Source organism: Tursiops truncatus, chromosome X, assembly GCF_011762595.2.
Source record: "Tursiops truncatus isolate mTurTru1 chromosome X, mTurTru1.mat.Y, whole genome shotgun sequence".
Classification (NCBI taxonomy): Eukaryota; Metazoa; Chordata; class Mammalia; order Artiodactyla; family Delphinidae; genus Tursiops; species Tursiops truncatus.
The window spans coordinates 100,960,786-100,987,538 of record NC_047055.1 but is presented as its reverse complement, the minus strand read 5'-3'; the positions used below and the strand labels follow the sequence as shown (position 1 = coordinate 100,987,538).

At 36.0% G+C, this 26,753-nt stretch overlaps 1 protein-coding gene across 1 annotated transcript in view; it reads right to left on the bottom strand.

Annotated features, from left to right (window-relative positions):
• LOC141277574 (dystrophin-like) overlaps positions 1-26,753 on the bottom strand; it is a 119,465-nt gene that overhangs the window by 74,354 nt on the left and 18,358 nt on the right. Inside the window, exons 4-5 of the mRNA XM_073798898.1 lie at positions 21,277-21,411; positions 19,505-19,654 (exon numbers count right to left, since the gene is read on the bottom strand). Coding sequence (XP_073654999.1) covers positions 19,505-19,654; positions 21,277-21,411 — 285 coding nt within the window. The remainder of the gene's footprint in view (positions 1-19,504; positions 19,655-21,276; positions 21,412-26,753) is intronic.

Here is a 26,753-nt window from a genome sequence, read left to right as displayed (position 1 = left end):
CTCAGAGACCGCTTGGAAAACATTAAAAGCACCAACATTCAAATTATAGGGGTCCCAGAAGAAGAAGATAAAAAGAAAGGGACTGAGAAAATATTTCAAGAGATTATAGGTGAAAGCTTCCCTAATATGGGAAAGGAAAGAGTTAATCAACTCCAGGAAGCACAGACAGTCCTATACAGGATAAATCCAAGGAGAAACACGCCAAGACACATATTAATCAAACTATCAAAAACTGAACACAAAGAAAAAATATTAAAAGCAGCAAGTGAACAACAACAAATAACACAGAAGGGAATTCCCATAAGGTTAACAGCTGATTTCTCAGCAGAAACTCTGCACGCCAGAAGAGAGTGGCAGGACATATTCAAAGTGATGAAGGAGAAAAACCTACAACCAAGACTACTCTACCCAGCAAGAATCTCATTCAGATCTGAAGGAGAAATTAAAACCTTTACAGACAAGCAAAAGCTAAGAGAAGTCAGCACCACCAAAGCAGCTTTACAACAAATGCTAAAGGAACTTCTCTAGGCAGGAAACACAAAACAACGAAAAGACCTACAATAACAAACCCAAAACAATGAAGAAAATGGTAATAGGAATATACAAATCGATAATTTCCTTAAATGTAAATGGATTCAATGTTCCCACCAAAAGACATAGACTGGCTGAATGGATATAAAAACAAGACCCCTATATATGCTATCTACCAGATACCCACTTCAGACCTAGGGACATGTACAGACTGAAAGTGAGGGGATGGAAAAAGATATTCCATGCAAATGGAAATCAAAAGAAAGCTGGAGAAGCGATTCTCATATCAGACAAAATAGACTTTAAAATGAAGACTATTACAAGACACAAAGAAGGACACTACATAATAATCAAGGAATCAATCCAAGAAGAAGACATAACAATTGTAAATATTTATGCACCCAACATAGGAGCACCTCGATACATAAGGCAATTACTAACAGCCATAAAAGGGGAAATCGACAGTAACACAATCATAATAGGGGACTTTAACGCCCCACTTTCACCCCAGATCATCCAAAATGAAAACAAATAAGGAAACACAAACTTTAAATGACACATTAAACCAGATGGACTTAATTGATATTTATAGGACATTCCATCCAAAAACAACAGAATACACTTTCTTCTCAAGTGCTCATGGAACATTCTCCAGGACAGATCATATCTTGGGACACAAATGAAGCCTTGGTAAATTTAAGAAAACTGAAATCATATCAAGTATCTTTTCTGACCACAATACTATGAGACAAGATATGAGTCACAGGAAAAAATCTGTAAAAAATACAAACACATGGAGGCTAAACAATACACTACTTAACAACCAAGAGGTCACTGAAGACATCAAAGAGGAAATCAAAAAATACCTAGAAACAAATGACAATGAAAACACAATGACCGAAAACCTATGGGATGCAGCAAAAGCAGTTATAAGAGGGAATTTTATAGCAAATACAATCCTACCTTAAGAAACAGGAAACATCTAATAAACAACCTAACCTTACAGCTAAAGAAATTAGAGAAACAAGAATAAAAAAAAAAAACCCAAAGTGAGCAGAAGGAAGGAAATCATAAACATCAGAACAGAAATAAATGAAAAAGAAACGAAGGAAACGATAGCAAGATCAATAAAACTAAAAGCTGATTCTTTGAGAAGATAAACAAAATTGATAAAGCATTAGCCAGACTCATCAAGAAAAAAGGGAGAAGACTCAAATCAATAGAATTAGAAATGAAAAAGGAGAAGTAACAACTGACACTGCAGAAATACAAAGGATCTGAGAGATTACTACAAGCAACTCTATGCAATAAAATGGACAACATGGAAGAAATGGACAAATTCTTAAAAATGCACAACCTTTTGAGACTGAACCAGGAAGATACAGAAAATATGAACAGACCAATCACAAGCACTGAAATTGAAACTGTGATTAAAAATCTTCCAACAAACAAAAGCCCAAGACCAGATGGCTTCACAGGCGAATTCTATCAAACATTTAGAGAAGAGCTAACACCCATCCTTCTCAAACTCTTCCAAAATATAGCAGATGGAGGAACACTCCCAAACTCATTCTATGAGACCACCATCACCCTGATACCAAAACAAGACAAAGATGTCACAAAGAAAGAAACTACAGACCATTATCACTGATGAACATAGATGCAAAAATCCTCAACAAAATACTAGCAAACAGAATCCAACAGCACATTAAAAGGATCATACACCGTGATCAAGTGGGGTTTATCCCAGGAATGCAAGGATTCTTCAATATATGCAAATCAATCAATGTGATACACCATATTAACATATTGAAGGAGAAAAGTCATATGATCATCTCAATTGATGCAGAGAAAACTTTTGACAAAATTCACCACCGATTTATGATAAAAACCCTGCAGAAACTGGCAATAGAGGGGACTTTCCTCGGCATAATAAAGGCCATATACGACAAAACCCACAGCCAACATCATCCTCAGTGGTGAAAAACTGAAACTGTTTCAACTAAGATCAGGAACAAGACAAGGTTGCCCGCTCTCACCACTATTATTCAACATAGTTTTGGATGTTTTAGCCACAGCAATCAGAGAAGAAAAAGAAATAATAGGAATCCAATTTGGAAAAGAAGAAGTAAAGCTGTCACTGTTTGCAGATGACATGAGACTATACATAGCGAATCCTAAATATGCTACCAGAAAACTACTGGAGGTAATCAATGAATTTGGTAAAGTAGCAAGATACAAAATTAATGCACAGAAATCTCTAGCATTCATATACACTAATGATGAAAAATTGGAAAGTGAAATTAAGAAAACACTCCCATTTACCACTGCAACAAAAAGAATAAAATATCTAGGAATAAACCTACTTCAGGAGACAAAAAACCTGTATGCAGAAAATTATAAGACACTGATGAAAGAAATTAAAGACGATAAAAATAGATGGAGAGATATACCATGTTCTTGGATTGGAAGAATCAACATTGTGAAAATGACTCTACTACCCAAAGCAATCTACAGATTCAATGCAATCCCTATCAAACTACCCCTGGCATTTTTCACAGAACTAGAACAAAATATTTCACAATTTGTATGGAAACACAATAGACCCCGAATAACCAAAGCAATCTTGAGCAAAAAAACAGAGCTGGAGGAATCAGGCAACCTGACTTCAGGGTATACTACAAAGCTACAGTAAACAAGACAGTATGGTACTGGCAGCAAAACAGAAATATATATCAATGGAACAGGATAGAAAGTCCAGAGATAAACCCACGCATATATGGTCACCTTATCTTTCATAAAGGAGGCAAGAATATACAGTGGAGAAAAGACAGCCTCTTCAATAAGTGATGTTGGGAAAACTGGACAGCTACATGTAAAAGAATGTAATTAGAACACTCCCTAACACCATACACAAAAATAAACTCCAAATGGATTAAAGACCTAAATGTAAAGCCAGACACCATCAAACTCTTAGAGGAAACCATAGGCAGAACACTCTACGACATAAATCACAGCAAGATCCTTTTTGACCCACCTCCTAGAGAAATGGAAATTAAAACAAAAATAAACAAGTGGGACCTAATGAAACTTAAAACCTTTTGCACAGCAAAGGAAACCATAAACAAGACGAAAAGACAATCCTCACAATGGGAGAAAGTATTTGCTAATGAAGCAACTAACAAAGGATTAATCTCCAAAATTTACAAGCAGCTCATGCAGCTCAGTATCAGAAAAACAAACAAGCTAATCCAAAAATGGGTAGAAGACCTAAATAGACATTTCTCCAAAGAAGATATACAGATTGCCAACAAAACATGAAAGGATGCTCAACATCATTAATCATTAAAGAAATGCAAATCAAAACTACAATGAGGTATCACCTCACACCAGTTAGAATGGCCTCATCAAAAAATCTTGAAACAATAAATGCTGGAGAGGGTGTGGAGAAAAGGGAACACTCTTGCACCACTGGTGGGAATATAAACTGATACAGCCACTATAGAGAACAGTATGGAGGTTCCTTAAAAAACTACAAATAGAACTACCATACGACCCAGCAATCCCACTACTGGGCACAGACCCTGAGAAAACCATAATTCAAAAAGAGTCATGTACCACAATGTTCATAGCAGCTCTATTTACAATAGCCAGGACATGGAAGCAACCTAAGTGTCCATCAACAGATGAATGGATAAAGAAGATGTGGCACATATATACAATGGAATATTACTCAGCCATAAAAAGAAACGAAATTGAGATATTTGTAGTGAGGTGCATGGACCTAGAGACTGTCATACAGAGTGATGTAAGTCAGAAAGAGAAAAACAAACACCATATGCTAACACATTTATATGGAATCTAAAAAAAAAAATGGTTCTGAAGAGCCTAGGGTCAGAACAGGAATAAAGACACAGACTTAGAGAATGGACTTGAGGACATGGGGAGGGGGAAGGGTAAGCTGCGGTGAAGTGAGAGAGTGGCATGGACTTATATATACTAACAAATGTAAAACAGATAGCTAGTGGGAAATAGCCGCATAGCACAGGGAGATCAGCTTGGTGCTTTGTGACCACCTAGAGGGTGGGATTGGGAGGGTGTGAGGCAGACGCAAGAGGGAGGAGATATGGGGATATATGTATACGTATAGCTGATTCGTGTTGTTATAAAGCAGAAACTAACACACCATTGTAAAGCAATTATACTCCAATATAGATGTTAAAAAAAAGTTATTACAAAAATACATAAATATATATTTGTAATCACCCTCATTAATAAAAATTTTAATGCTCTACCAAAGCAAAAACAATTTATCTAGTGTGAATATACAATACTTACATTTAATTAGATATAAAAATAAATGCAAGTATAAATTTGTTTATATACATGCATATATAAATATATACACAACTATACATGTGTGTATGTGTGTTGGTGTATCCCTTTGTGTCTAGACCAGAAAAGCTAAAATGCTCTAATTGTTATAAACACAGAAGAAAAATTTAACTACTGTCTTATATAAACATTTCAGAAATGTTAATGCAAATGACCCAGGAAACACTATTTACTAAAGTAGGTTAAATTATAATTAAGGATAATGATGGAATTACTACTGACAAAAATAAAAAAAATAAATATTTATGATTCCTGATCATTAAAATAAGAATGAAACACATTTACCATTGTCCTTTGTTCTTGTGAAAGTTATATAATATTTCAGTTTCTGTATCCAGAGTGTAATCAAACTCAAAATACAAGATGAATCTTAAAATATTATTAAACACAAGAATCAAGGTAACTCACATAACTGATGGTAGGAAAAGAAAGACAACCTTTCTCAGATAATAAAAGAAGATATAGCAGGAGAGTGGTTTAGAAGTGGAAAGAAACAGGTGAGGGATGTTTAGAGGTACAAACTTCCAGTTGCAAAATAAATGAGTCACTGGTATGAAATGTACAGTGTGGGGAACATAGTCAATAACTATGTAATATCTTTGTGTGGAGACATATAACTAGACTTATTGTGGTGACCATTTTGAAATGTATAGATTGAGAGTTTGGGGTTAGTAGATGCAAACTACTATATATAGAATGGATAAACAACAAGGTCCTACTGTATAGCACAAGGAACTATATTCAATATCCTGTAATAAACCATAATGGAAAAGAATATGAAGAAGTTATACATATGTATAACTGAGTCACTATGCTGTACAGCAGAAATTAAACACACTGTAAATCAACTATACTTCAATAAATTTCTTTAAGAATGTAAAAATCCCTACAAAAGAAAAAAAATGTACAGAAATATCGAATCACTATGTTGTGTAACAGGCACTAACACAGTGCTATAGATCAATTATACTTCAAAAGCAAACTCATATCAAAAGAGATCAGATTTGTGGCTACCAGAGGTAGGGGGTTGGAGGAGGAGGAATTGGATAAAGGTAGTCAAAAGGTACAAACTCACAAGGATAAGATAAATAAGTACTAGGGACATAATGTACAATATGATAAATATAATTAACACTGTTGTATGCTATATATGAAAGTTGTTAAGAGAATAAAGCTTAAGAGTTCTTATCACAAGGAAATTTTTTTTGTTTCTTTAATTTTGTATCTATATGAGATGATGGATGTTCACTAAACATATTGTTGTGATTATCATTTCATGATATATGTAAGTCAAATCATTATGCAGTACACCTTAAACTGTGGGTCAATTATGTCTCAATAAAGCTAGAAGGAAAAGAAAGGATTCAGATGAATCCTCTGAAAAGGTATATAGGGCAATGTCTGGAAGGGTCCCAAGCACAAGAGCTTCTGTCTCTGTGAAGCTGGAGCATGTCACCCTCCCAGTGTTAATGTGTTCACAAACCTGGATGCTTTCTGAACTCCATACTATTGGGATTTTTAATGGAGGCTTTATCACATATGTGTCATCAATTATCAACTCCATTTCCAGTCCTTCGCCCCTCTCCAGAGAATGGGGGGGTAGGCATGAAAGATCCAAGCTTCTAATTTTGGCTTGGTCTCTCCGGTGACCAGCCCCCATCTAGGAGTGCACCAAGAGCCACATCATTAGAAAAAAAGATATTCCTATCACCCAGTAAATTCCAAGGAGTTCAGTGTCAGATGCTCCTATCACTTAGGAAATTACAAAGGTCTTAGGATTTCTGTGTCAGGAACTGAGGTCAAAGATTAAATACCAGAACAAATGTTCTTCCTACCATCTCTATTTACAAGGGTTTTAGGAGCTATGTGTCAAGAACCAGGGGCAGAGACAAATATATACATATTTCTTATATTACAAAAGAAGATAGAGAAGATAGAGGAGCAAAACTCTTTTCTAATTTAAATACTGTCTTGTCTATTTTTCTTACGTTAAAGAGGGCTGGGCTATTGGCTTTATTGTCTGTGTGTAAATATTACACAGGTGAGTTTTTCCTTCAAAATCTAATCACTCTTGACCAATCATTCAATTAAAATTATTATGAGAGCAAGTTGCATAGTCCACCACTCAGCTCAAAAATAAAGTCACCTTGAGCACAGATGTTTGGTCTAACAGTCTGCTTGCGGTGCATTTTTTACATAAAGATGACAGTTTTAACACAGAGCATTTACCTAGGAAAGTCAAAATTCAAGATATCCAATAACCTTTCTTCCAAAGTAAGGAAAGAAAGCACCAAATTTAAAATGTGAAAAATGTAATCCTAGAAACTACATCCATAGTTAATACTCTAAGAATTAGATTAAAATTCTACCTTTCAAAATACTAAAGCAGTTAGCATTGGTCTATCATCTTCACTGAAATCTTTTTAAATAATGATGTTCTGTAGAAATAAGTCTAAGTTCTGTAACTCCTGCATATATTCAAAACCAATTTAGGTGTAAAATTAACCAAATATATAAAGTAACAATTGGGGCTGGCATCATGGGCTGGCAGCCTGTGCAGTCATGCAGTACTCCATGCTTATAAGAACTCAAGCTTGGTTTCATGTTTTGCTGTCATTCTCCTGAAATTCTTAATTTTTGAACAAGGAACCTGCATATCCTCTTGTACTGGCCCTAAAAATTAAGTAGCTGATCCTGATTACAATAATTTGGGGGAAATGGCCAATAGCTATAAGGTTGAAATAAGAATCCAAACAAAATTGGGTAAGTTCAAGAAATAAATTTTTTTAAAAAACATGAAATTCAAATTAGATGCACCAGGACACAGTGACATACTGGTGGAGGAAATATGAATACAAAATGAATGACTTCCAAATATGAGTATAATTGGAAGGTAAGACTCCAAAGACCAGTCTCTTAGTTGTTTCGGGATATCATCAAATACATCCTAGAGATACTGGATACATTAACTGAAGATAATGGAAATAAAAGTCCCTTTTCTTTTGATTGTCCACATGATTGTATGTGTATGGTTGAGAATAAGATGATTATTTTGTTGGAAACTATGGGAGAAAGGTACAATAACTGACTGTTTCCACTGCAAACTGTTTTACTGACTACTACTGAGTCTACTGTACCGTTCGTTAACACTTCTGCTTATTTTGAATTCCTCTCTACGACAGAAGAGCTCCTATTCCAAATGCTTTCCACTCTCACTTTCTCAAAGGCACTGGTCCTCTATTCTCCCACCCCCACTTCTTCATGCCACCAACCTAAGACATCCTAAAGAAGAGTTAGCTCCCTTCCCAGGTATGGAGTCTCTCATGAGTAAATTTTCTCAGTCTTCCTAATCTTCACCTGAAATTATCTTCATATTATCTCAATTCTCTTTTTTCACTCCCGAAGATCATCCTTCCATTTTTGCTCAGGTATCCTCTCCTGTAAGACCTTGCTCTTACATATTAAGAACATATCTCTATTGGATCTTCCCCCAGATTACAAACAGGCTTAAATCTGCACTGTTCTGACAGTCAATTAGGTGTAAAATTACCTCTATCCTATTACTCATGAAACTGGCCCTTCTCTCTCCTTTTTTATCATCAAATATATTTTTTCATTATCAAACACATGCTAATTCTTTTTTTTCCTGCTTTATTGACATATATTTGACACATAACATGGTGTAAGTTTAAGGTGTACGAGGTATTGATTTGACACATTTATTAATTGCAAAATGATTACCACCCTAGTATTAGTTACCACCTCCATTCCATCACACAATTACCGTTTCTTGTTACCAAACACGTTGAAGAATAATTTACATTTACTGCCTTTACTTTACCACTGCCAATTTCTTCTTTTACGCCAATTTAATCTCACAGTTGCCCCTCTAGCAACTGAACAAGACAACTATAATTAATAAGTGAAGGAGTAAATGGAAGTTGAGCAAACAAATCCAGCCGGTAGAGACTACTTTTACAAGTACTAGGTTCTGCAGTTTATGTATGAACAATGTAGGAAGAAGAGAAGTAAAAATTATTTTAAGTATTTTTATATGCCAAAAAGGAAGTTAACTATTAGAACTCGGCTAATTCTAAGTTCATTAACTCTATAATTTTAAAGAAAATTCAGAAGTTAGTAACATTTTATTGATACTCTTTACCTATAGTAACTTTCTTTATCTACTTTTCATTAAAATTAGACATGTCAAAAATCTTAGTCCATAAAAATAATCTGATCAGTAATTTAATACATAGGTGCATTTTCATTGGCCTCATAGTTTTGCTAAAAATTATACTTACACCTTAGCAGTAAGACAGGTGAAGAGACAGCATGTAAAAAAAAATCTGCCTTCTGTAATCATCTGGAGCATAAGCTTAATATCTCTTTATGGTGACAGCAGATTTATAGACAGAGGCCAAGACATTTGATATTTTTTTCCTTAAGGACACACAAAGTATAAAGAGCTATAAAAAATAACCTCGCTCGGGCTTCCCTGGTGGCGCAGTGGCTGAGAGTCCGCCTGCCGATGCAGGGGACATGGGTTCGTGCCCCGGTCCGGGAAGATCCCACATGCCGCGGAGCGGCTAGGCCCGTGAGCCATGGCCACTGAGCCTGCGCGTCCGGAGCCTGTGCTCCACAACGGGAGAGGCCACAACAGTGAGAGGCCCCGCGTACCGCAAAAATATAAATAAATAAATAAATAATCTTGCTCATAAAGAAAAATATGAGTGGCTTATATACCTCTTATTGCCTGCCAGACCACAGTTAGATCTGCTAAGACTACCTTTCTGATCTGCTGGAGAGAGAATGGTGAAGAAAGAGAAGAGCCCAAGATTACCTTAAGTTTCTGGCCTGAGAAATTTAAAGAATGAGTTGACATGAATGAGAACGGAGAAAACTGTTGGGTAGGTTTGATAGGAATTCGAATCTGAGTATGTTATGTTTGAGCTGCTTACTAAATATCCACATAGAGACATAACAGAAGGGTGGATATACAGTTCTGGAGTTTAGGGCAGAGGTCTGTATTAGAGATAATATTTTGAGAATCCATTAGCATGTAAAGAATATTTAAAGCCACAACACTGCACAAAATATCCAAAGCAGTGAGTGAAGAAAGAAAAGACAGCATGAAGCTTAAAACTATTTCGCTTACAACTGGATCTAGTTAGGCAAAATTTGTTTCAGAATTCTTTCTTATGTGTTTATGAGTGAGATTGGCATGGGACTTTGCTTCTTGTACCATTTTCATCCATTTTTAAAATTGAAGTATAGTTGTTTTACAACATTATATTAGTTTCATGTGTACAACATAGTGACTCAATATTTTTATAGATTATACTCCATTTAAAGTTATTACAAAATAATGGCTATATTTCCCTGTGCTGTACAATATATCCTTGTTTCTTATTTATTTTATACATAGTAGTTTGTATCTCTTAACCCCATACCCTTCTATCACCCCTCCCCTTTCCCTCTCCTCACTGGTAACCACTAGTTTGCTCTCTATACCTGTGAATCTGTTTCCTTTTTGTTATATATATTTGTTCATTTTATTTTTTAGATTCCTGAGACAAACACATACGTAACAACATAGATTAATTGTCTTTATCTTAGTTATTTCACTAAGCATAATACTCTCTAGGTCCATCCACATTGTTGGAAATGGCAGAATTCGATTCTTTTTTAATGTGTAATATTCCATTGTGTGTGTGTACACACACACACACACATATACATACATAAATACATATTTTTTGTATTCCTTCTTTGTTGATGGACACTTGGGCTGCTTCCATAACTTGGCTATTGTAAATAATGCTGCTATGAAGACTGGGGTGCATGTATCTCTTCAAGTTAATGTTTTTGTTTTTTTCAGATGTATACCAAGGAGTGGAATTGCTGGATCATATGGTAGTTCTATTTTTAGTTTTTTTAGGAACCTCATACTGTTTTCCATAGTGGCTGCACCAATTTACAAACCCACCTACAGTGTACTAGGGTGCCCTTTCCTTCACATCCTCACCAACATTTGTTATTTGTATACATTTTGATGACAGCTATTTTGACAGGTGTGAGGTAATATTTCATTGTTGTTTTGATTTGCATTTCTCTGATGATTAGCAATGTTGAGCATTTATTCATGTGCCTTTGGCCATATGTACATCTTTCCTTCTTGTACCATTTTTGTCAAATTTTAGTAAGAATATTTTCTAGCCATATTTTTCAGCCTGTCTTAATCAGCTTGGGCTTCTATAACAAAATATCATAGATCAGGGGGCTTAAACAGCATACATTTATTTCTCACAGTTCTAGAGGCTGAGAAGTTCAAGATCAAGGTATCTGCAGATTCAGTGTCTGGTGAAGGCCCTCTTTCTAGTTTGCAAATGGCCTCCTTCTTGCTGTATCCTCACGTATCTGGAAGAATTATCTCTCTTGTGTCTCTTTATCTCAGGGCATCTCAGATCTTCCTTTTGGAATTTCTTTGCTTTAGAAAGGATTTGCTGAGATAAAAATCTCAATTTCTGTTTCTCTGAAAATGTCTAATTTGCCCTTGCAATTTTGCTAGGTTCAGAGCTCTGGGATGGTGGTAATTTTTTCTCAATATCTTGAAAACATTTTTCCAATTTTTTTTCTGATTCTTTTGTTGTAGTTAAAAAGTCTAATGTCAGTCTAAGTTTCATTCCTTCAAAAATGATCTGTCTCTCCTCTCTGGTGCTAATGTAAATTTATCTTTGTTTTTGGAATTCTGCAGTTGCATTGTGAAATGTCTAAGAGTGGATTTCTATTTATTTATGCTGCCTGTTATATATTGTGCTTCCTGGTTAAGTAGGTTGGCTCTGCAAGTTATTCCTCAGTATCCTTCACATATTCCCGCCTATCCATTTTCTTTATTCTTGCCTCAGAGTCTCCCATTAGACATAAGTTAGACATTCACAACCTACTCCCAATATATATTTTGCCTTCCTGTTCATACTGTCTACCTCCTTAGGTTTTGGTACCACATTCCTTACATTTCAATTTCCTCATAACTCATTTTTTTCAACTGTTTAATATACACTGAACACAGCCATTATTTTTTTCCAATTTTTAGAGTGATAATTTTAATTTTAGTACTCATATTTTGATCTGTTTTTCAAATCTTCCTCATCAACTTTTAGCGTCTTATTTCTTCATTTGATTCACACTCTCATTTCTTTAACATTTCACCTACTTATATTAATTACCTGGCAATTCTAGTACCTGAAATTGTAGAGGAGGTGATCTAAATTCACTCTGTGTTGCATGTGATTACTTTGCTTCATGATGGCTTGTTTTCTTGTGCTTGTGGGGTTTATTGTGAGCTCAAATTTCACAAAATTTAGTCTGTGAGAATACTAAGGTGCTTTTCTTTCTAAGAATTTGGATTCACCTCTCACTAGTGGTAGGGTGCTACCAACCTGGAGCTACTTTAACTTAATCTCTTGTCTTAGGGATACCTTGACTCTTACTGGTAATAAACACTCAAATAAGCAACTCTCACAAGAACAGGCCTACGGTTACACATTTTCAGATGAGATGATTATAATTATTCTTACTTTTAATTTTATACTTAGAGTGGGAAGAGAGATAGACATATTTTTATATTGGGACGTTTCACAGACAGAATACCCCCGTCCATCATGGTACTGAAGATATAACCCTTGTTTTACATAGAATCTCTGTTCACCTCCCCCCATTTGCTTGAGCCTGAGGCTCAGATTTCTACTGTATCAAATGGCTTAAGTTAACCAAACTCTGGGTTTCTAGCATTAGCTTTTAGCACTAAGGCAATACAAGGGTCAGTGCTCACAGTTGTATTAGTTCTATGACTTTAGTTTCATCCGCATTTTTTTTTTGTCCTGGCCTTGAAAGGTTTACCCACTTCCTTGCAAGAGAGAAAACATTTAAAACTGTATTTGTTGGAAATTTCCCAGCATCTTGGTGCTTTGAAGAGGGCATTTTAGAAAACTGAGTCTGCCTCATCCTTGGGAATGGAAGTCAGCCCCTTCTCAACATATGTGGAGTTAATCAAATCTACCTCATAAAAATAATGTGGGGATTAAGTTTAACACTGTTTATAATTGCTTAGCACAAGGACTGACATAAAAATGCACTCAGTAAATTGTAGCTTTTACTATTTATATTATACATTGATATTTTCTAAGAAGTAAACACACTGACAAAATCATAAAGATATTCTTTTATAGATAAATGGCTTTCCAATAATTCTGACCTCAAGACTGATATACAGTCACTTGTTTTCCTGGATTACTTTACAGTTTTCCTTCAGTCAATATTTGTCTATTCTTCCCTATCTATGCTAAGGTAGATGTGACACTCAGTGACCAATTCAAAGTTCTAATTACTGGAGCAATTAATGAGTCCCTCAAGCTGCCTATCATGAGCGTTACTACTAAACAGAATCAACCAATTTAGATTTTGCTTCTTCCCTTTTACTGTCTGCTATTTAATGTCACGTGAAAAAACTTATACATGACTTTGAGAAGACCAGAAATGGGGGCATTAACAATACACAAGAAAGATGAAATAATCACTAATCAAGAGAACTGGTAAAGGCTTTGGACTTCTAAATACATGTGATTTTAATATTTAAAACTCTAAAATGCTTTTTATAAAAATAGTCATCCCTAATATTTTTAAACTCATACTGTAAGCTTTCCTTAGAAATTGGGAAACTAGTTACTTGCAATATTCACTTCTTACCAAGCAGCTTCTATTTTTAATATAAGGAAAAGATCACTGAGATTGAAGGCAGCATGGTCAACCAGTATGTGCCCAGGCTCCAAGAGCAGAGACTTGGGTCTAAGCATACTAGCTTTGTGGCCTTTGATACCCTATCCATTTCTATAAAATAGGAATGTACAATAGAAGTCCTTAAAACATAAGGCTGCTGTGAGAACAAATGAGAAAATGCATGTCAGACACTTGGAGCAGTGCCTGGGCCTTTGTAACAATTATACTATTCTTGCTATTATTATACATTTTGCTGTATCGCTAACAAATCGTCTGTAGCTTGGTTACTCTGTAATAAGTTGGAAAAATTAGATTATTTGGTACAGTTTTTGGAGCTGTTTCCTGGTTTGCTAACCATCTCTCAAATCATTACTGTGAGTAGAAAATGTAGTGCCATATGATTATGAAGAGTGAAAGATGCCTTTTCAAGGAATGGAAATAATTTATCACTTATCTGAATGCAAACTCACACTCTGAAATTAGGAACAGGATCTAGCAAATCTCTTTTAAATATTCATAGGCAATAAAATCTCTGGCTGTTTGATTGATCTAACAGGCAACTGAATGTTACCTTTGTTCTGCATAATTGCCCCTACAGGAAACATCAGTTAGGCAATTAAAAAAAAAAAAAAAAAAAAACAAACCTTTGATATAGGCATTTTAATCAAGAAGAAAATGGGCTAAGGCTTATATTCAAGATAAAGGGCACTTGTTTATTAATGGAAAAACTGTTTTTCTTTAGCCAAAAAAAAAAAAAATCAAGAAATTTATGGCTTAAAAAAATTCAGAATTTTTGACTATAACAATCCAATATACAACACAGATTTTTTTAAAAAGGAAATCAATTTTAAAACTCTGTTACTGTAATTATTTTATTTCCCCAGACTCTTAGATAATTATCCCAAGGCTGCATCTGCATTGCATCAAAACACTAGTCTTTTCAACTGAATATTCAGTGGGAACATCCAAATGACTGATTTAGCTAACAAAGTACTAGATATTTCTCTATTACCTAGATAGTCTGGAATTGATCAAAGTACTCAGATTATACCCTGAGAACTAGGAAAACCCTGTCTACTCATCCTTTGAACTCAACATCTTATTTTTAAAGTCACATTGGCATACTAAAGACTAGCAGAACAGAATTTGAGAAGGATATTATCTCTAACATGATGTGGTTTTCATCAAAGCTCTAAAGCACCAAATATGCTTTATTTACATTGCCACATTACTCTCAGGTTATTATTGGCTAGATATCTTATATAAGCATAGCCAGGGCTAATAGTGGTTTCAAGTTTATTTATTGTTACTATAGCGTTCTGTTTAATTGATTACTGAAGTAGAATGAAAAATTCCTTCCAATTTTAAGACCTATGGAATGATAAAAGTCCTTTTGTCAGTCTTCTGAATTTTATTTAAATAATGGAGGTGTGTACATTTCATTGTTTTTCACATTGGAATATATGTATATGTTTGTCTATCCCTGCCCTGGTAGCACACACGCATGCACGCACACACACACATACACTGCTTTGAGGGTAGATACTACAGCATACAACCTAGTAAAAATAAAAGCACTTTCCCGGCAGTATTTTATATATTGTTCAGAGGAATCTTATGAAATAGGATCTGTCATCGCAGATGAGGAAATGGAAGCTTGAAAGTATTTCCCAAGGGTACAGAGCCAATGGGTTGTAGATGGATGTATTTATTGTCTTTTAACATTCATGTTGGTGATACTGGAATATTTCTCTCTTTGCCATCTGGCAGGATGCTAAGCTTTGTCAATAAAGGGTGCTGGAGTGGCACTGGGGGAGGTAAAGTTTTCTCTGTTCAGTGTGTTTTTACTTCTTGCTACCGTGGCTCTGGGTTGGCCTGTGGGATGCCTGGTGGAGTTCACCTCATCTGTTCCCCACCCCACCCCAAATAAATTTTAGCAGCACCCTCTACAGGTGCCTTCTGACAAGTTCAGTGGGTGCTCCAGTGCCAAGTCCAACCTGGGTGCCAAATCCATGGGCAGCTTTCTGGAGCCCAAGCTGGTTTCCCTAAATTCAGTGGCCCCTACTGTAGCTAGCTTCCCAGTGAGTCCAACAGGCAATCCCCTCTAGCTTCCTAGAAAATTCAATAGCAGCCCCCACAGGTTACCTCCCCATGAATTTTGTCATCATCCCACTCCAAGATTCCCTTCACACAAGCTTCAGCCCACTGACTACATACTAGCTCTGGTTTGGGTCAACCCAGCGAACTTCTTTGTCATCTCATGCTCTGGAGACATACTCTTTCCAAACAGGTTTGAATCCCAGCCTTGGGCAGAGCCCCTCACTTTCCAAGTCAGTTCCTTCCCTGCGTACTATCCCTTGGTTCTAGGGAATTCTTTGGAGTTCTCTTCTATTTCCTCTTAAAAATTAATTCCCAGTAATTACTTAATACTTATTTGTATTAAACGTTCCCTGTTCAAGTTACTGTGTAACCTGTTTTCTGTTACCTGTCTGACCCTGATTAATACCAAGGGCTATTCCAACCCAAGATTTTCTGATTCAAATTTCAATGCTTTAAAACTCAGTTTGGATACAGCAAAATAAGCGTTCAATCAAGGTTTCTTGTTGAGTTGAATTATCTATTTGGGGGAAATACCAGGTTCCACAACAGAGACCTTTGAAATGTAAAGACATAAGTAGTTTTTTGTGTTGCTAAAGGTTTGCAAGAGCATTACATAAATGAGGCTGATGCCAAGATCAGGATTAGAGACTGGTCTACTCCTAAGGACAGAATAGACAAACACTGAACATGGTTAATGATTAAAATTTGGGCCTCTTCACAGCTTAGCCAAAATCAGTTTTACAGTGTGCCTTTTGACTTTCTTTTTTGATTGAACACTAATTTCTAACCTGACACTAAAATTCAAATACAAATACAAGCACATTCCAATTCTATATCAAAATCCAAATGTAAATGACCTCTGACCTAGTTGCCACCTCGGAATACCTACTTCTGCCCAAGTCCAGTAACAGTGTGATAGGGTCAAGGGCTAAAGGACTGTTTAGAATCGCCTATTTCCAGTCCGTAGTCCCTTATATTGATATGGAGAAAGTATGATTAGACTACTAAACAAAGGTAGTGCAGGATTAAGGATTGTCTGGAGTCTCTGCTAATCAGGACTTCTTTCTTTCCAGTATATAAACATGATCAAACTTCTCCCCCATGTAAATAACAAAAGGTTCCCTGCATACCGTCATAGCTACCATCCCTCCTTAGGACCTTTCTTTGCCTTCACAGCCAAGCTCCTCACAAGGATCGTGCACACTTGCCTTCCCCGTCCTTTTCTCTAATATCTTCTGTATCGCACTGTCACCAGAGTCTCTCTATCCTCAGGAAAACTCCATCAAAACTGCTCTAGGAAAGGTCACAAGTGACATCCTTTTTGCCCAATTCTGTCTTCATCTTACTGGGCTTCTCCACCCATACTTGATAGTTTTTCATGACTCCTCTTTATAAACTGCTACCTGCTAAGCACCCTGGTTTTAACTTGCGTCTCCTCTTACCTCTGATCATTTCTTCTCATCTCCTTTGTAGACACTGTTTCCTCAGCCGAAAACTTGATATGGGGTATAACTCTGAAATTCTGTCTGATTCTTTTTCTTTTGGCTTATTTGGGATGACCTCAGGAACTCTGCAGTTTTAATTAGCACGTAGCCTGACAAATTCCCCATCTGTGTAACTAGTCTGAATCACTCTCTTTAACTTTAGGGCTGTGTAACTCTCTCTTACTGGATTAGGGAATATCTCCACCTGGGTTCTCCGTAAGTACTGCAGCAGATCCTGTTGCTGCCCAGCCACATAACCTCTTAGCCTCAGAACCTCTAAGTTCACTTGAAGCTTTGGTGGCCAGTATGTGCACGCACTGCTAGATTCCCACCTTAAGCCCCCACATTTCTCAATTTTACTGCTCTAGGACGCCCAGAAGTACTGGGATTTTATGCACCCAAGGGCAATCCTCAAACACAAAGGGAGGAAAATTGGTGGACAAATGTTCCAGCTTCCATTAGCCCAGCGGGACAATTCTAAGTGAGCTCTATGACACTGGTGTTCTACCTGATTTCTTTAAAGTTCCCAGTGGGACTGAGCTCAGTAACTCCCAATGGAAACTCACTCATAAAAGCATCCTTTATCAGACTTCCAACATTTCATTCTCCATTCTCCCCATGCACTCACTTGTCCTTCCTTCACTCGGGTTGCTTTTGATTAATATCAAACTTAGACATGTCTGGCTCAATGCGGGTAAAAAATGACATGGGATCTTTCACCTCCAAACTTGTTTTTTCTTACTTTCTCAAAGTTGTTTCTGAAAAATATCTGATACTCAGTCACCTGAGTCAGAAACCCAGATACTCTTCTGAATTTTGCATTTGCTCTGTATCTATCACCAACGGCCTTGCCTTCAACTGAGCTAAAAGTATCGCTTCTTACTTGGTCTCATTGCCTTCAGTCTCCCTGTCTCTTAGACCCCCCACCCCACTGTCCAGTCTCCACAGAGGTAACGTAATCTGATGGTGGCACCTCTCTTCTCCTTCCCCCTTATAAGTTAAACCCTTCAGTGGTTCCCTAAGTGCATGGCTCTACAGCAGGCTTTTTGTGAAGCATAGATCTCCCTTAGCAATCTCACTCATGCTTATTTGTTCAGGCTCACCTTCAACCAGACTCCCATTTGCATTCTGTGTTTTAGCAAAACCAAATACTTCCAATTTTCTGTAGCTGCTGGTGGCTGCCTGCCTGGAATCACCCTCTTACTCTTGCCCATTTGGCTGTCTCCTATTCTAATTTAAAAATGTAGTTTACAACAAATCTTCTCTAGGAAAGTTACCCCAAATACCTTTCACTGCTGACCCACACAAGTCTGTGTCCTTTTCTATGTTCTCTAATCCTCTGTCATAACTTTTAACCCAACATTTTGCATCTTATAAGGATATTATTTGTTTTCATGTCCTGGAACACACTAAGAAATGAATAATTTTTTGCTTAACTAATCAATGACTATAAGTAGTGAAGTACAGATACTTTTTCTGACTTATTACCAAACCTTCAGTGTCTCACATGTTATAGATGCACTTAGCAATCAGATACGAAAGTAAACCTCATTATGAATTTTTTTTTCCTTCTTGACAAATAATCCATTCTTGATTTAGGAGACTGTATGCAAAATATTGTTGGATTCATAAAAATATGTTATTTTTTTCAATTTTGATTTGAAAAATTCACACCATATGTATTAATTTTTAAATATGAAAACCCCTCTGTTATATATAAATACAAACTCATATTATTTGGGAACAATAAACAATATCCAATATCTTGGGCACTAATAAAATCACATGTATTATTAACAGATTATATATGACCATAACAAACATGTGTGTACATGTTTGAACAGAGAAAGAGAGAGAGAGAGGTGACGATACCTACACATATTAGTTAATCTTGCATATGGAAAAGAACTGTGGTCAGATAAGATCCTATTTTGAACACCAGATTAACTATTTACTCATGTGAAGATTTGAGCGAGTTACTGTACTTGGTCTGTCTCAGGTTTCCTATTAAAACCCATACTTTATAAAGTTTTAGTAAGATAAAAATGATATGATACACATATAAATATTTCATCCATGTCTAGAACTTGAAAGTTTCTACAACCTGGAAGCTGAGCTAATATTTAAATTATTCCTCATTTTGACTGAGAGGCATAAAGGTATTTGCTAGTCTTCATGCAAATTAGTTTAAAGAGATTTTTTCACTCTTCTTGTCATACCTCTTCATGTAGCTCTCTCCAACGAGAATTAAATGTCTCGAGTTCCTCATTGATCAGTTCATCCATGACTCCGCCATCTGTTAGGGTCTGTGCCAATATGCGAATCTGATTTGGGTTATCCTCTGAATGTTGCATCAAATTTTCAAGTGACTGAAATACATTTGCAATAATTACTATTTCACTTCTTTTTCTAAATCCATTGAACTAACCCAAAATGCTCAGTATCTTCTGATTCACATATAATTAAGTTATAAGCAACTTAAAGCAATATTTAATTGGGATAACAAAACATGAAAGATCATTGTTATTTCAAAACTATGATGTTGCTCCATGTCAATCTTCATGGGCTTGTGGCAGGACTATGGAATGGGGTACATAAAAAATGATTCACGGCCACCTTCTTCTCTGAGGCTCTCTACTATAAAACCTGGAAGGTAAGACACTCAATTTCCCAACTTCTCTTATAGCTGGTGATGGCCAAGTGACATGATTCTGACAATGTACATAGGTAGAAATTCAAGAACAGAGTTTCCCTTCTCACATGAAAAAAAAAAGCCACAGTACTTTAGAAGAAATCCCTCTGGCCTTCACACTTTTTCACACATATACGGCTTACAGGTAAAGTAGCCATATTTGGACTGGGAGACAATAAAAACAAGGATGAGGTCCTTCAATCTGTTCATTTAGTAGGATAAGTGCATGATCACATCCTTTGTTCTGGCCATGACCCTTTTACTCATGCGGTATAACTTTGCAAGTTTGTTTCATCTTTTTTGGAAGATGCTTCACACTGTTAGTTCACAACGAATGTTTGGTCACTGAACATCTCTGAATAGGACAGGGACATAATTATAGTCTATTTGAGGCCTCTCTCATTGTTCTTTGATACCTCTTCAAGTTTTACAATTCTCTTGCAAAAGTAAGGAAGTTGGATATAATCATGCCCAGGTTTCTGCTGCAATGTCCCAGGATTCCAATTCTATTCACTCAAAAACATTTCACATTTTCTTCACATTGTGATTAATTTATGTACCTTATTTTAGCAGATTTACAAAGGGGCTGCACTACAAGTGGCTCTACACACAATACATAGGCTAAAACTACATATTCATTACATATAAAGGATTATCCAAAAGTACAATAAAATGCATAGGACATAAATGATTGTCAGAAATTCACATAAATCAAAGCTTATACATGCAAACTCCTTCAAATTTTACTTTTTAAATATCTCCAAAATAAAACTTGAAAATGTACTAAAATTCTCTATGTACTAAAATGTATGAACATTTTAAAGATACATTTCCAATATCAAAGCATGCCTATTTAATACTTTGAAACATTCTGTAAGGTATAAATTTATGATTTTAAATAATTAAAAATATGTTCCAACTCAGTGAAGGTAGCTTTTAAACTGGAAATAATGTTTTACATTATCATCCTGTTTATCTCTACTCCAATGGAGCAAAACTGTGCATTCAAACTGTCTTTGCAGGTCTGTAGTAGATTTAAGCAGGTAAAGAAAAATGTAAACATAGAACATAGTGATATGGCAAAAGGCATATGTCCTCTCTAAGAGGTTATTTAAATTCTCTTTAAAATCTTAACACTGGAAGGTTCAGAGAGGAATCAAAGGTTTCATCCCAAGTGCTGGGGAAGGAATAGCAACTATACACTCTGCCTGGTTTTCTTTGAATTTATTTTCTATTTGATTCTTGACATCTTTCAATAATGCATATAAATTATCACAATTATATTAATTCACAACTTACATCTAGCACCTCAGAGATTTCCTCAGCTCCACCAGGAATATTTTCAGTGGCCTTAAGTTTAAATTCTACTTCATTTAGCCACTTGTTTGCCTTCTCCAAGTATGACAATAACTCATGCCAACATGCCCAAACTTCCTGTGAAAGAAATGTATATCACAAATGAAATATTTTGATAGAACAGTGAGTGTGCGATTTTGCCATTTCCATTTTTAAAACTTCTAAAAATAAAACATATTTTTTACCTTTTCTTTGTAGATCATTGAAAATGCAACTAGTCATTTTGAGCATCTAATATGTCCATAATTACAAATCATTAACGAAATATTTTATTACATGAATAAATTCAAGACTCAGTGATTTACTTTTTTAAATAAAAAATAACTTCATCAACATTACAGTCTGGTCCTTCTCAAACTCTTCCAAAATATAGCAGAGGGAGGAACACTCTCAAACTCATTCTATGAGGCCACCATCACCTTGATACCAAAAGGATGTCACAAAGAAAGAAAACTACAGGCCAATATCACTGATGAACATAGATGCAGAAATCCTCCACAAAATACTAGCAAACAGAATCCAACAGCACATTAAAAGGATCATACACCATGATCAAGTGGGGTTTATTCCAGGAATTCAATGATTCTTCAATATATGCAAATCAATCAACGTGATACACCACATTAACAAACTGAAGGAGAAAAACCATATGATCATCTCAAGAGATGCAGAGAAAGCTTTTGAAAAAAATCAACACCCATTTACGATAAAAGCCCTGCAGAAAGTAGGCATAGAGGGAACTTTCCTCAACATAATAAAGGCCATATATGACAAACCCACAGCCAACATCGTCCTCAATGGTGAAAAACTGAAAGCATTTCCACTAAGATCAGGAACAAGACAAGGTTGCCCACTCTCACCACTCTGATTCAACATAGGTTTTGAAGTTTTAGCCACAGCAGTCAGAGAAGAAAAGGAAATAAAAGGAATCCAAGGGCTTCCCTGGTGGCGCAGTGGTTGAGAGTCTACCTGCCGATGCAGGGGACACGGGTTCGTGCCCCGGTCCGGGAAGATCTCACATGCTGTGGAGTGGCTATGCCCATGAGCCATGGCCGATGGGCCTGCACGTCCGGAGCCTGTTGCTCTGCAACGGGAGAGGCCACAGCAGTGAGAGGCCCGCGTACCGCAAAAAAACAAAAAACAAAAAAAAGGAATCCAAGTCGGAAAAGAATAAGTAAGGTGTCACTGTATGCAGATTACATGATACTATACATAGAGAATCCTAAAGATGCTACCAGAAATCTACTAGAGCTAATCAATGAATTTGGTAAAGTAGCACGATACAAAATTAATGCACAGAAATCTCTTGCATTCCTATACATTAATGATGAAAAATCTGGAAGTGAAATCAAGAAAACACTCCCATTTACCACTGCAACAAAAAGAATAAAATATCTAGGAATAAACCTACCTCAGGAGACAAAAGACCTGTATGCAGAAAATTATAAGACACTGATGAAAGAAATTAAAGATGATACAAATAGATAGAGAGATATACCATGTTCTTGGATTGGAAGAATCAACATTGTGAAAAGGACTCTACTACCCAAAGCAATCTACAGATTCAACGCAATCCCTATCAAACTACCACTGGCATTTTTCAGAGAACTAGAACAAAAAATTTCACAATTTGTATGGAAACACAAAAGACCCCGAATAGCCAAAGCAATCTTGGGAACGAAAAACGGAGCTGGAGGAATCAGGCTCCCTGACTTCAGACTATACTACAAAGCTACAGTAATCACGATAGTATGGTACTGGACCAAAAACAGAAAGATAGATCAATGGAACAGGATAGAAAGCCCAGAGATAAACCCACACACATATGGTCACCTTATCTTTGATAAAGGAGGCAGGAATGTACAGTGGAGAGAGGCCAGCCTCTTCAGTAAGTGGTGCTGGGAAAACTGGACAGGTACATGTAAAAGTATGAGATTAGATCACGCCCTAACACCCTACACAAAAATAAGCTCAAGATGAATTAAAGACCTAAATGTAAGGCCAGAAACTATCAAACTCTTAGAGGAAAACATAGGTAGAACACTCTATGACATAAATCACAGCAAGATCCTTTTTGACCCACCTCATAGAGAAATGGAAATAAAAACAAAAATAAACAAATGGGACCTAATGAAACTTCAAAGCTTTTGCACAGCAAAGGAAACCATAAACAAGACCAAAAGACAACCCTCAGAATGGGAGAAAATATTTGCAAATGAAGCAACTGACAAAGGATTAATCTCCAAAATTTATAAGCAGCTCATGCAGCTCAATAACAAAAGAACAAACAATCCAATCCAAAAATAGGCCGAAGTCCTAAACAGACATTTCTCCAAAGAAGATATACAGACTGCCAACAAACACATGAAACAATGCTCAACATCATTAATCATTAGAGAAATGCAAATCAAAACTACAATGAGATGTCATCTCACACCAGTCAGAATGGCCATCATCAAAAAATCTAGAAACAAAAAATGCTGCGGAGGGTGTGGAGAAAAGGGAACATTCTTGCACTGCTGCTGGGAATGAGAATTGGTACAGCCTTATGGAGAACAGTATGGAGGTTCCTTAAAAAACTACAAATAGAACTACCATATGACCCAGCAATCCCACTACTGGGCATATACCCTGAGAAAACCAAAATTCAAAAAAGTCATGTACCAAAATGTTCACTGCAGCTCTATTTACAATAGCCCGGAGATGGAAACAACCTAAGTGTCCATCATCGGATGAATGGATAAAGAAGATGTGGCACATATATACAATGGAATATTACTCAGCCATAAAAAGAAACGAAATTGAGCTGTTTGTAATCAGGTGGATGGACCTAGAGTCTGTCATATAGAGTGAAGTAAGTCAGAAAGAGAAAGACAAATACCGTACGCTAACACATATATATGGAATTTAAGGGGAAAAAATGTCATGAAGAACCTAGGGGTAAGACAGGAATAAAGACACAGACCTACTAGAGAATGGACTTGAGGATATGGGGAGGGGGAAGGGTAAGATGGCACACAGCAAGAGAGTGGCATGGACATATATACACTACCAAATGTAAAATAGATAGCTAGTGGGAAGCAGCCGCAGAGCACAGGGAGATCAGCTCCGTGCTTTGTGACCACCTAGAGGGGTGGGATGGGGGGTGGCAGGGAGGGAGATGCAAGAGGGAAGAGATATGGGAACATATGTATATGTATAACTGATTCACTTTGTTATAAAGCAGAAACTAACACACCATTGTAAAGCAATTATACTCCAATAAAGATGTAAAAAAAAACAAAAAAAAAAACACATTACAGTCTGGGAAATAGAAAAAATAAAAGCATATATAAAACTGCACGTATAAACCTAACATCCCAACACATCAACTATTACCACTTTCTGGGACCTCCTCTAAATTTTATCATATATAAATAACTAGATAGTTAAAAGTATAGTATGGATTTAACTATAGCTCTTTTTAATAAACATTATATCCTATATTTTTTTGTATATTGTTAGGTATATTTTGTAATAAAAATCTAAGGTTTCATTTAAGTAGCTATAGTTTGGTTTCCTTAGTTTTGTTTGCTATTATATCTTTCTGGTGACCATCATCATGAATATGAATTTTTCCATATTTTAAATTATTTCCTTGTGGTATGTTATTAGAAATATGAATATGAACTATTTTGAAGATATTTTTATTTTTCAATGGCTTTTGATGTACACTGTAAAAACTAATTAATATTCAAAAGTACTCATATATGAAAAAGCAAAATTTTAAGACTGCTACCAGAAGAATATAGAAGAGACTTTTTTTGACCTTGGGATGGGGAAGAATATCTAAAATAAGACATTTCGTAAAAACTGACCATAAGAAAGAAAGAAATAAATTTAATTACATGAGAATTAAAACCTACTCATCAAAGAACACAAGAAATTGAAAAACAGCCTCAAACTTGAAGAAAACAACTGCAAAACTGGAAATAGATGAATATGAAAGGCACACTGAATCAGTTAAAAGATGAACATATAACCTAATAGAAAAATGAAACAAAATCCTGAACCAGTATTTGAAAGAAAAAGATACATGTGATAAACATTCACAAATATGTTCAGACTCATTAGTAACCAGGAGAATGTATGTCAGGATTACAGTGAGATATTTAACACGTTCACTGACACAAATGAGAAGTTTGACAATTCCAAGTGTGAGAGAAGATACGCATTAACACAAATTTGTATTTATTGCTGATAGGTGTGTATATTAGAATGATTATTTTGGAAAACAATGTCATTCCCAGTAAGGTGAATATTCACATACCTAACAACCCAGCAACTCCACTTTTCCATACACATCCTCAGAGAAACTGGTTTGGATGGACAACAAAGAGAGTTACAAGAATGTTCATTTCAGTACTTTTTGTAATAACCAAAATAAAAAAAGAAGGAAATGAACTTTAATGTCCAGTGGCAAGAAAATGTACAAATACACTGTATCATATTTACACAGAGAATACAGAAGCAAAAATGAAAACTTCACCAAAGAGAGCCATATGGATGAGGCCCAGACACAAAAATGCTGAACAAAAAGAGCTAGCCCCAGAAAACAATATATTATAGGTTACCACTTTCTACAACCCTCAAAACAAGCAAAGTTAAGCAGTATATTGTTTAGGCATCCACATGTGTATGATATTTTTTTTTTAAGCAGAGAAATAATAAAGACAATTTTCTGGATTAGGGTTATGTCTGCTGGGAAAAAGTAGGAAGATGCATTAGAGGATAAGAATATTAAAACAGTCATTTTCTATTAGCTTACAGATTGGAAATATTGGGCAAATTTATAGATATAGCAGTGCAATCACTACCACCTGCAATCCCTCCCCCACAACCAAAAATGAAGCCTAGGAAGGAAGTTTTATTTTAGGAGAAACTAAAAATTCTAAAAATTCTATCAGATTCCCCATATTTTCACCTTTGCTCATAGCCCTTGCAAATGATGGAGAACATTCTCTCTCTAACTGATGAAAAGTATCAGTCTAACCTGCCTTGCTAGCCTACCAATTCTTGCTTAGTATTTTATGTACAGTTTATTACAGAAAGTGAAATTAAGTATTTTGCTTTAAAAAGTGATAGAAATCTTAAATCTGGGTCATTTCCAGCTCCTGCTGGACTACAGGCTGTCTTCCTTCTGGGCAAAAATCCCAGTGGGAAAATATAAATATCCCATCTAATACCCGAGGGTACTTTAGAGCTTTGAAGATAAGGAGATGCGATTGGTAATGTGTCTTATTAACTTTGGTGCAGACTGAGATAATGAACTACCTTGCTGATTTAACCATCAGGATGGATGGCCTCTTGTGTCCTCAAAGCATCTGAAGGACACAGCTGGAGAGGCTGAATGTACTGGCTTTACAGGTCACCTTTGCAAA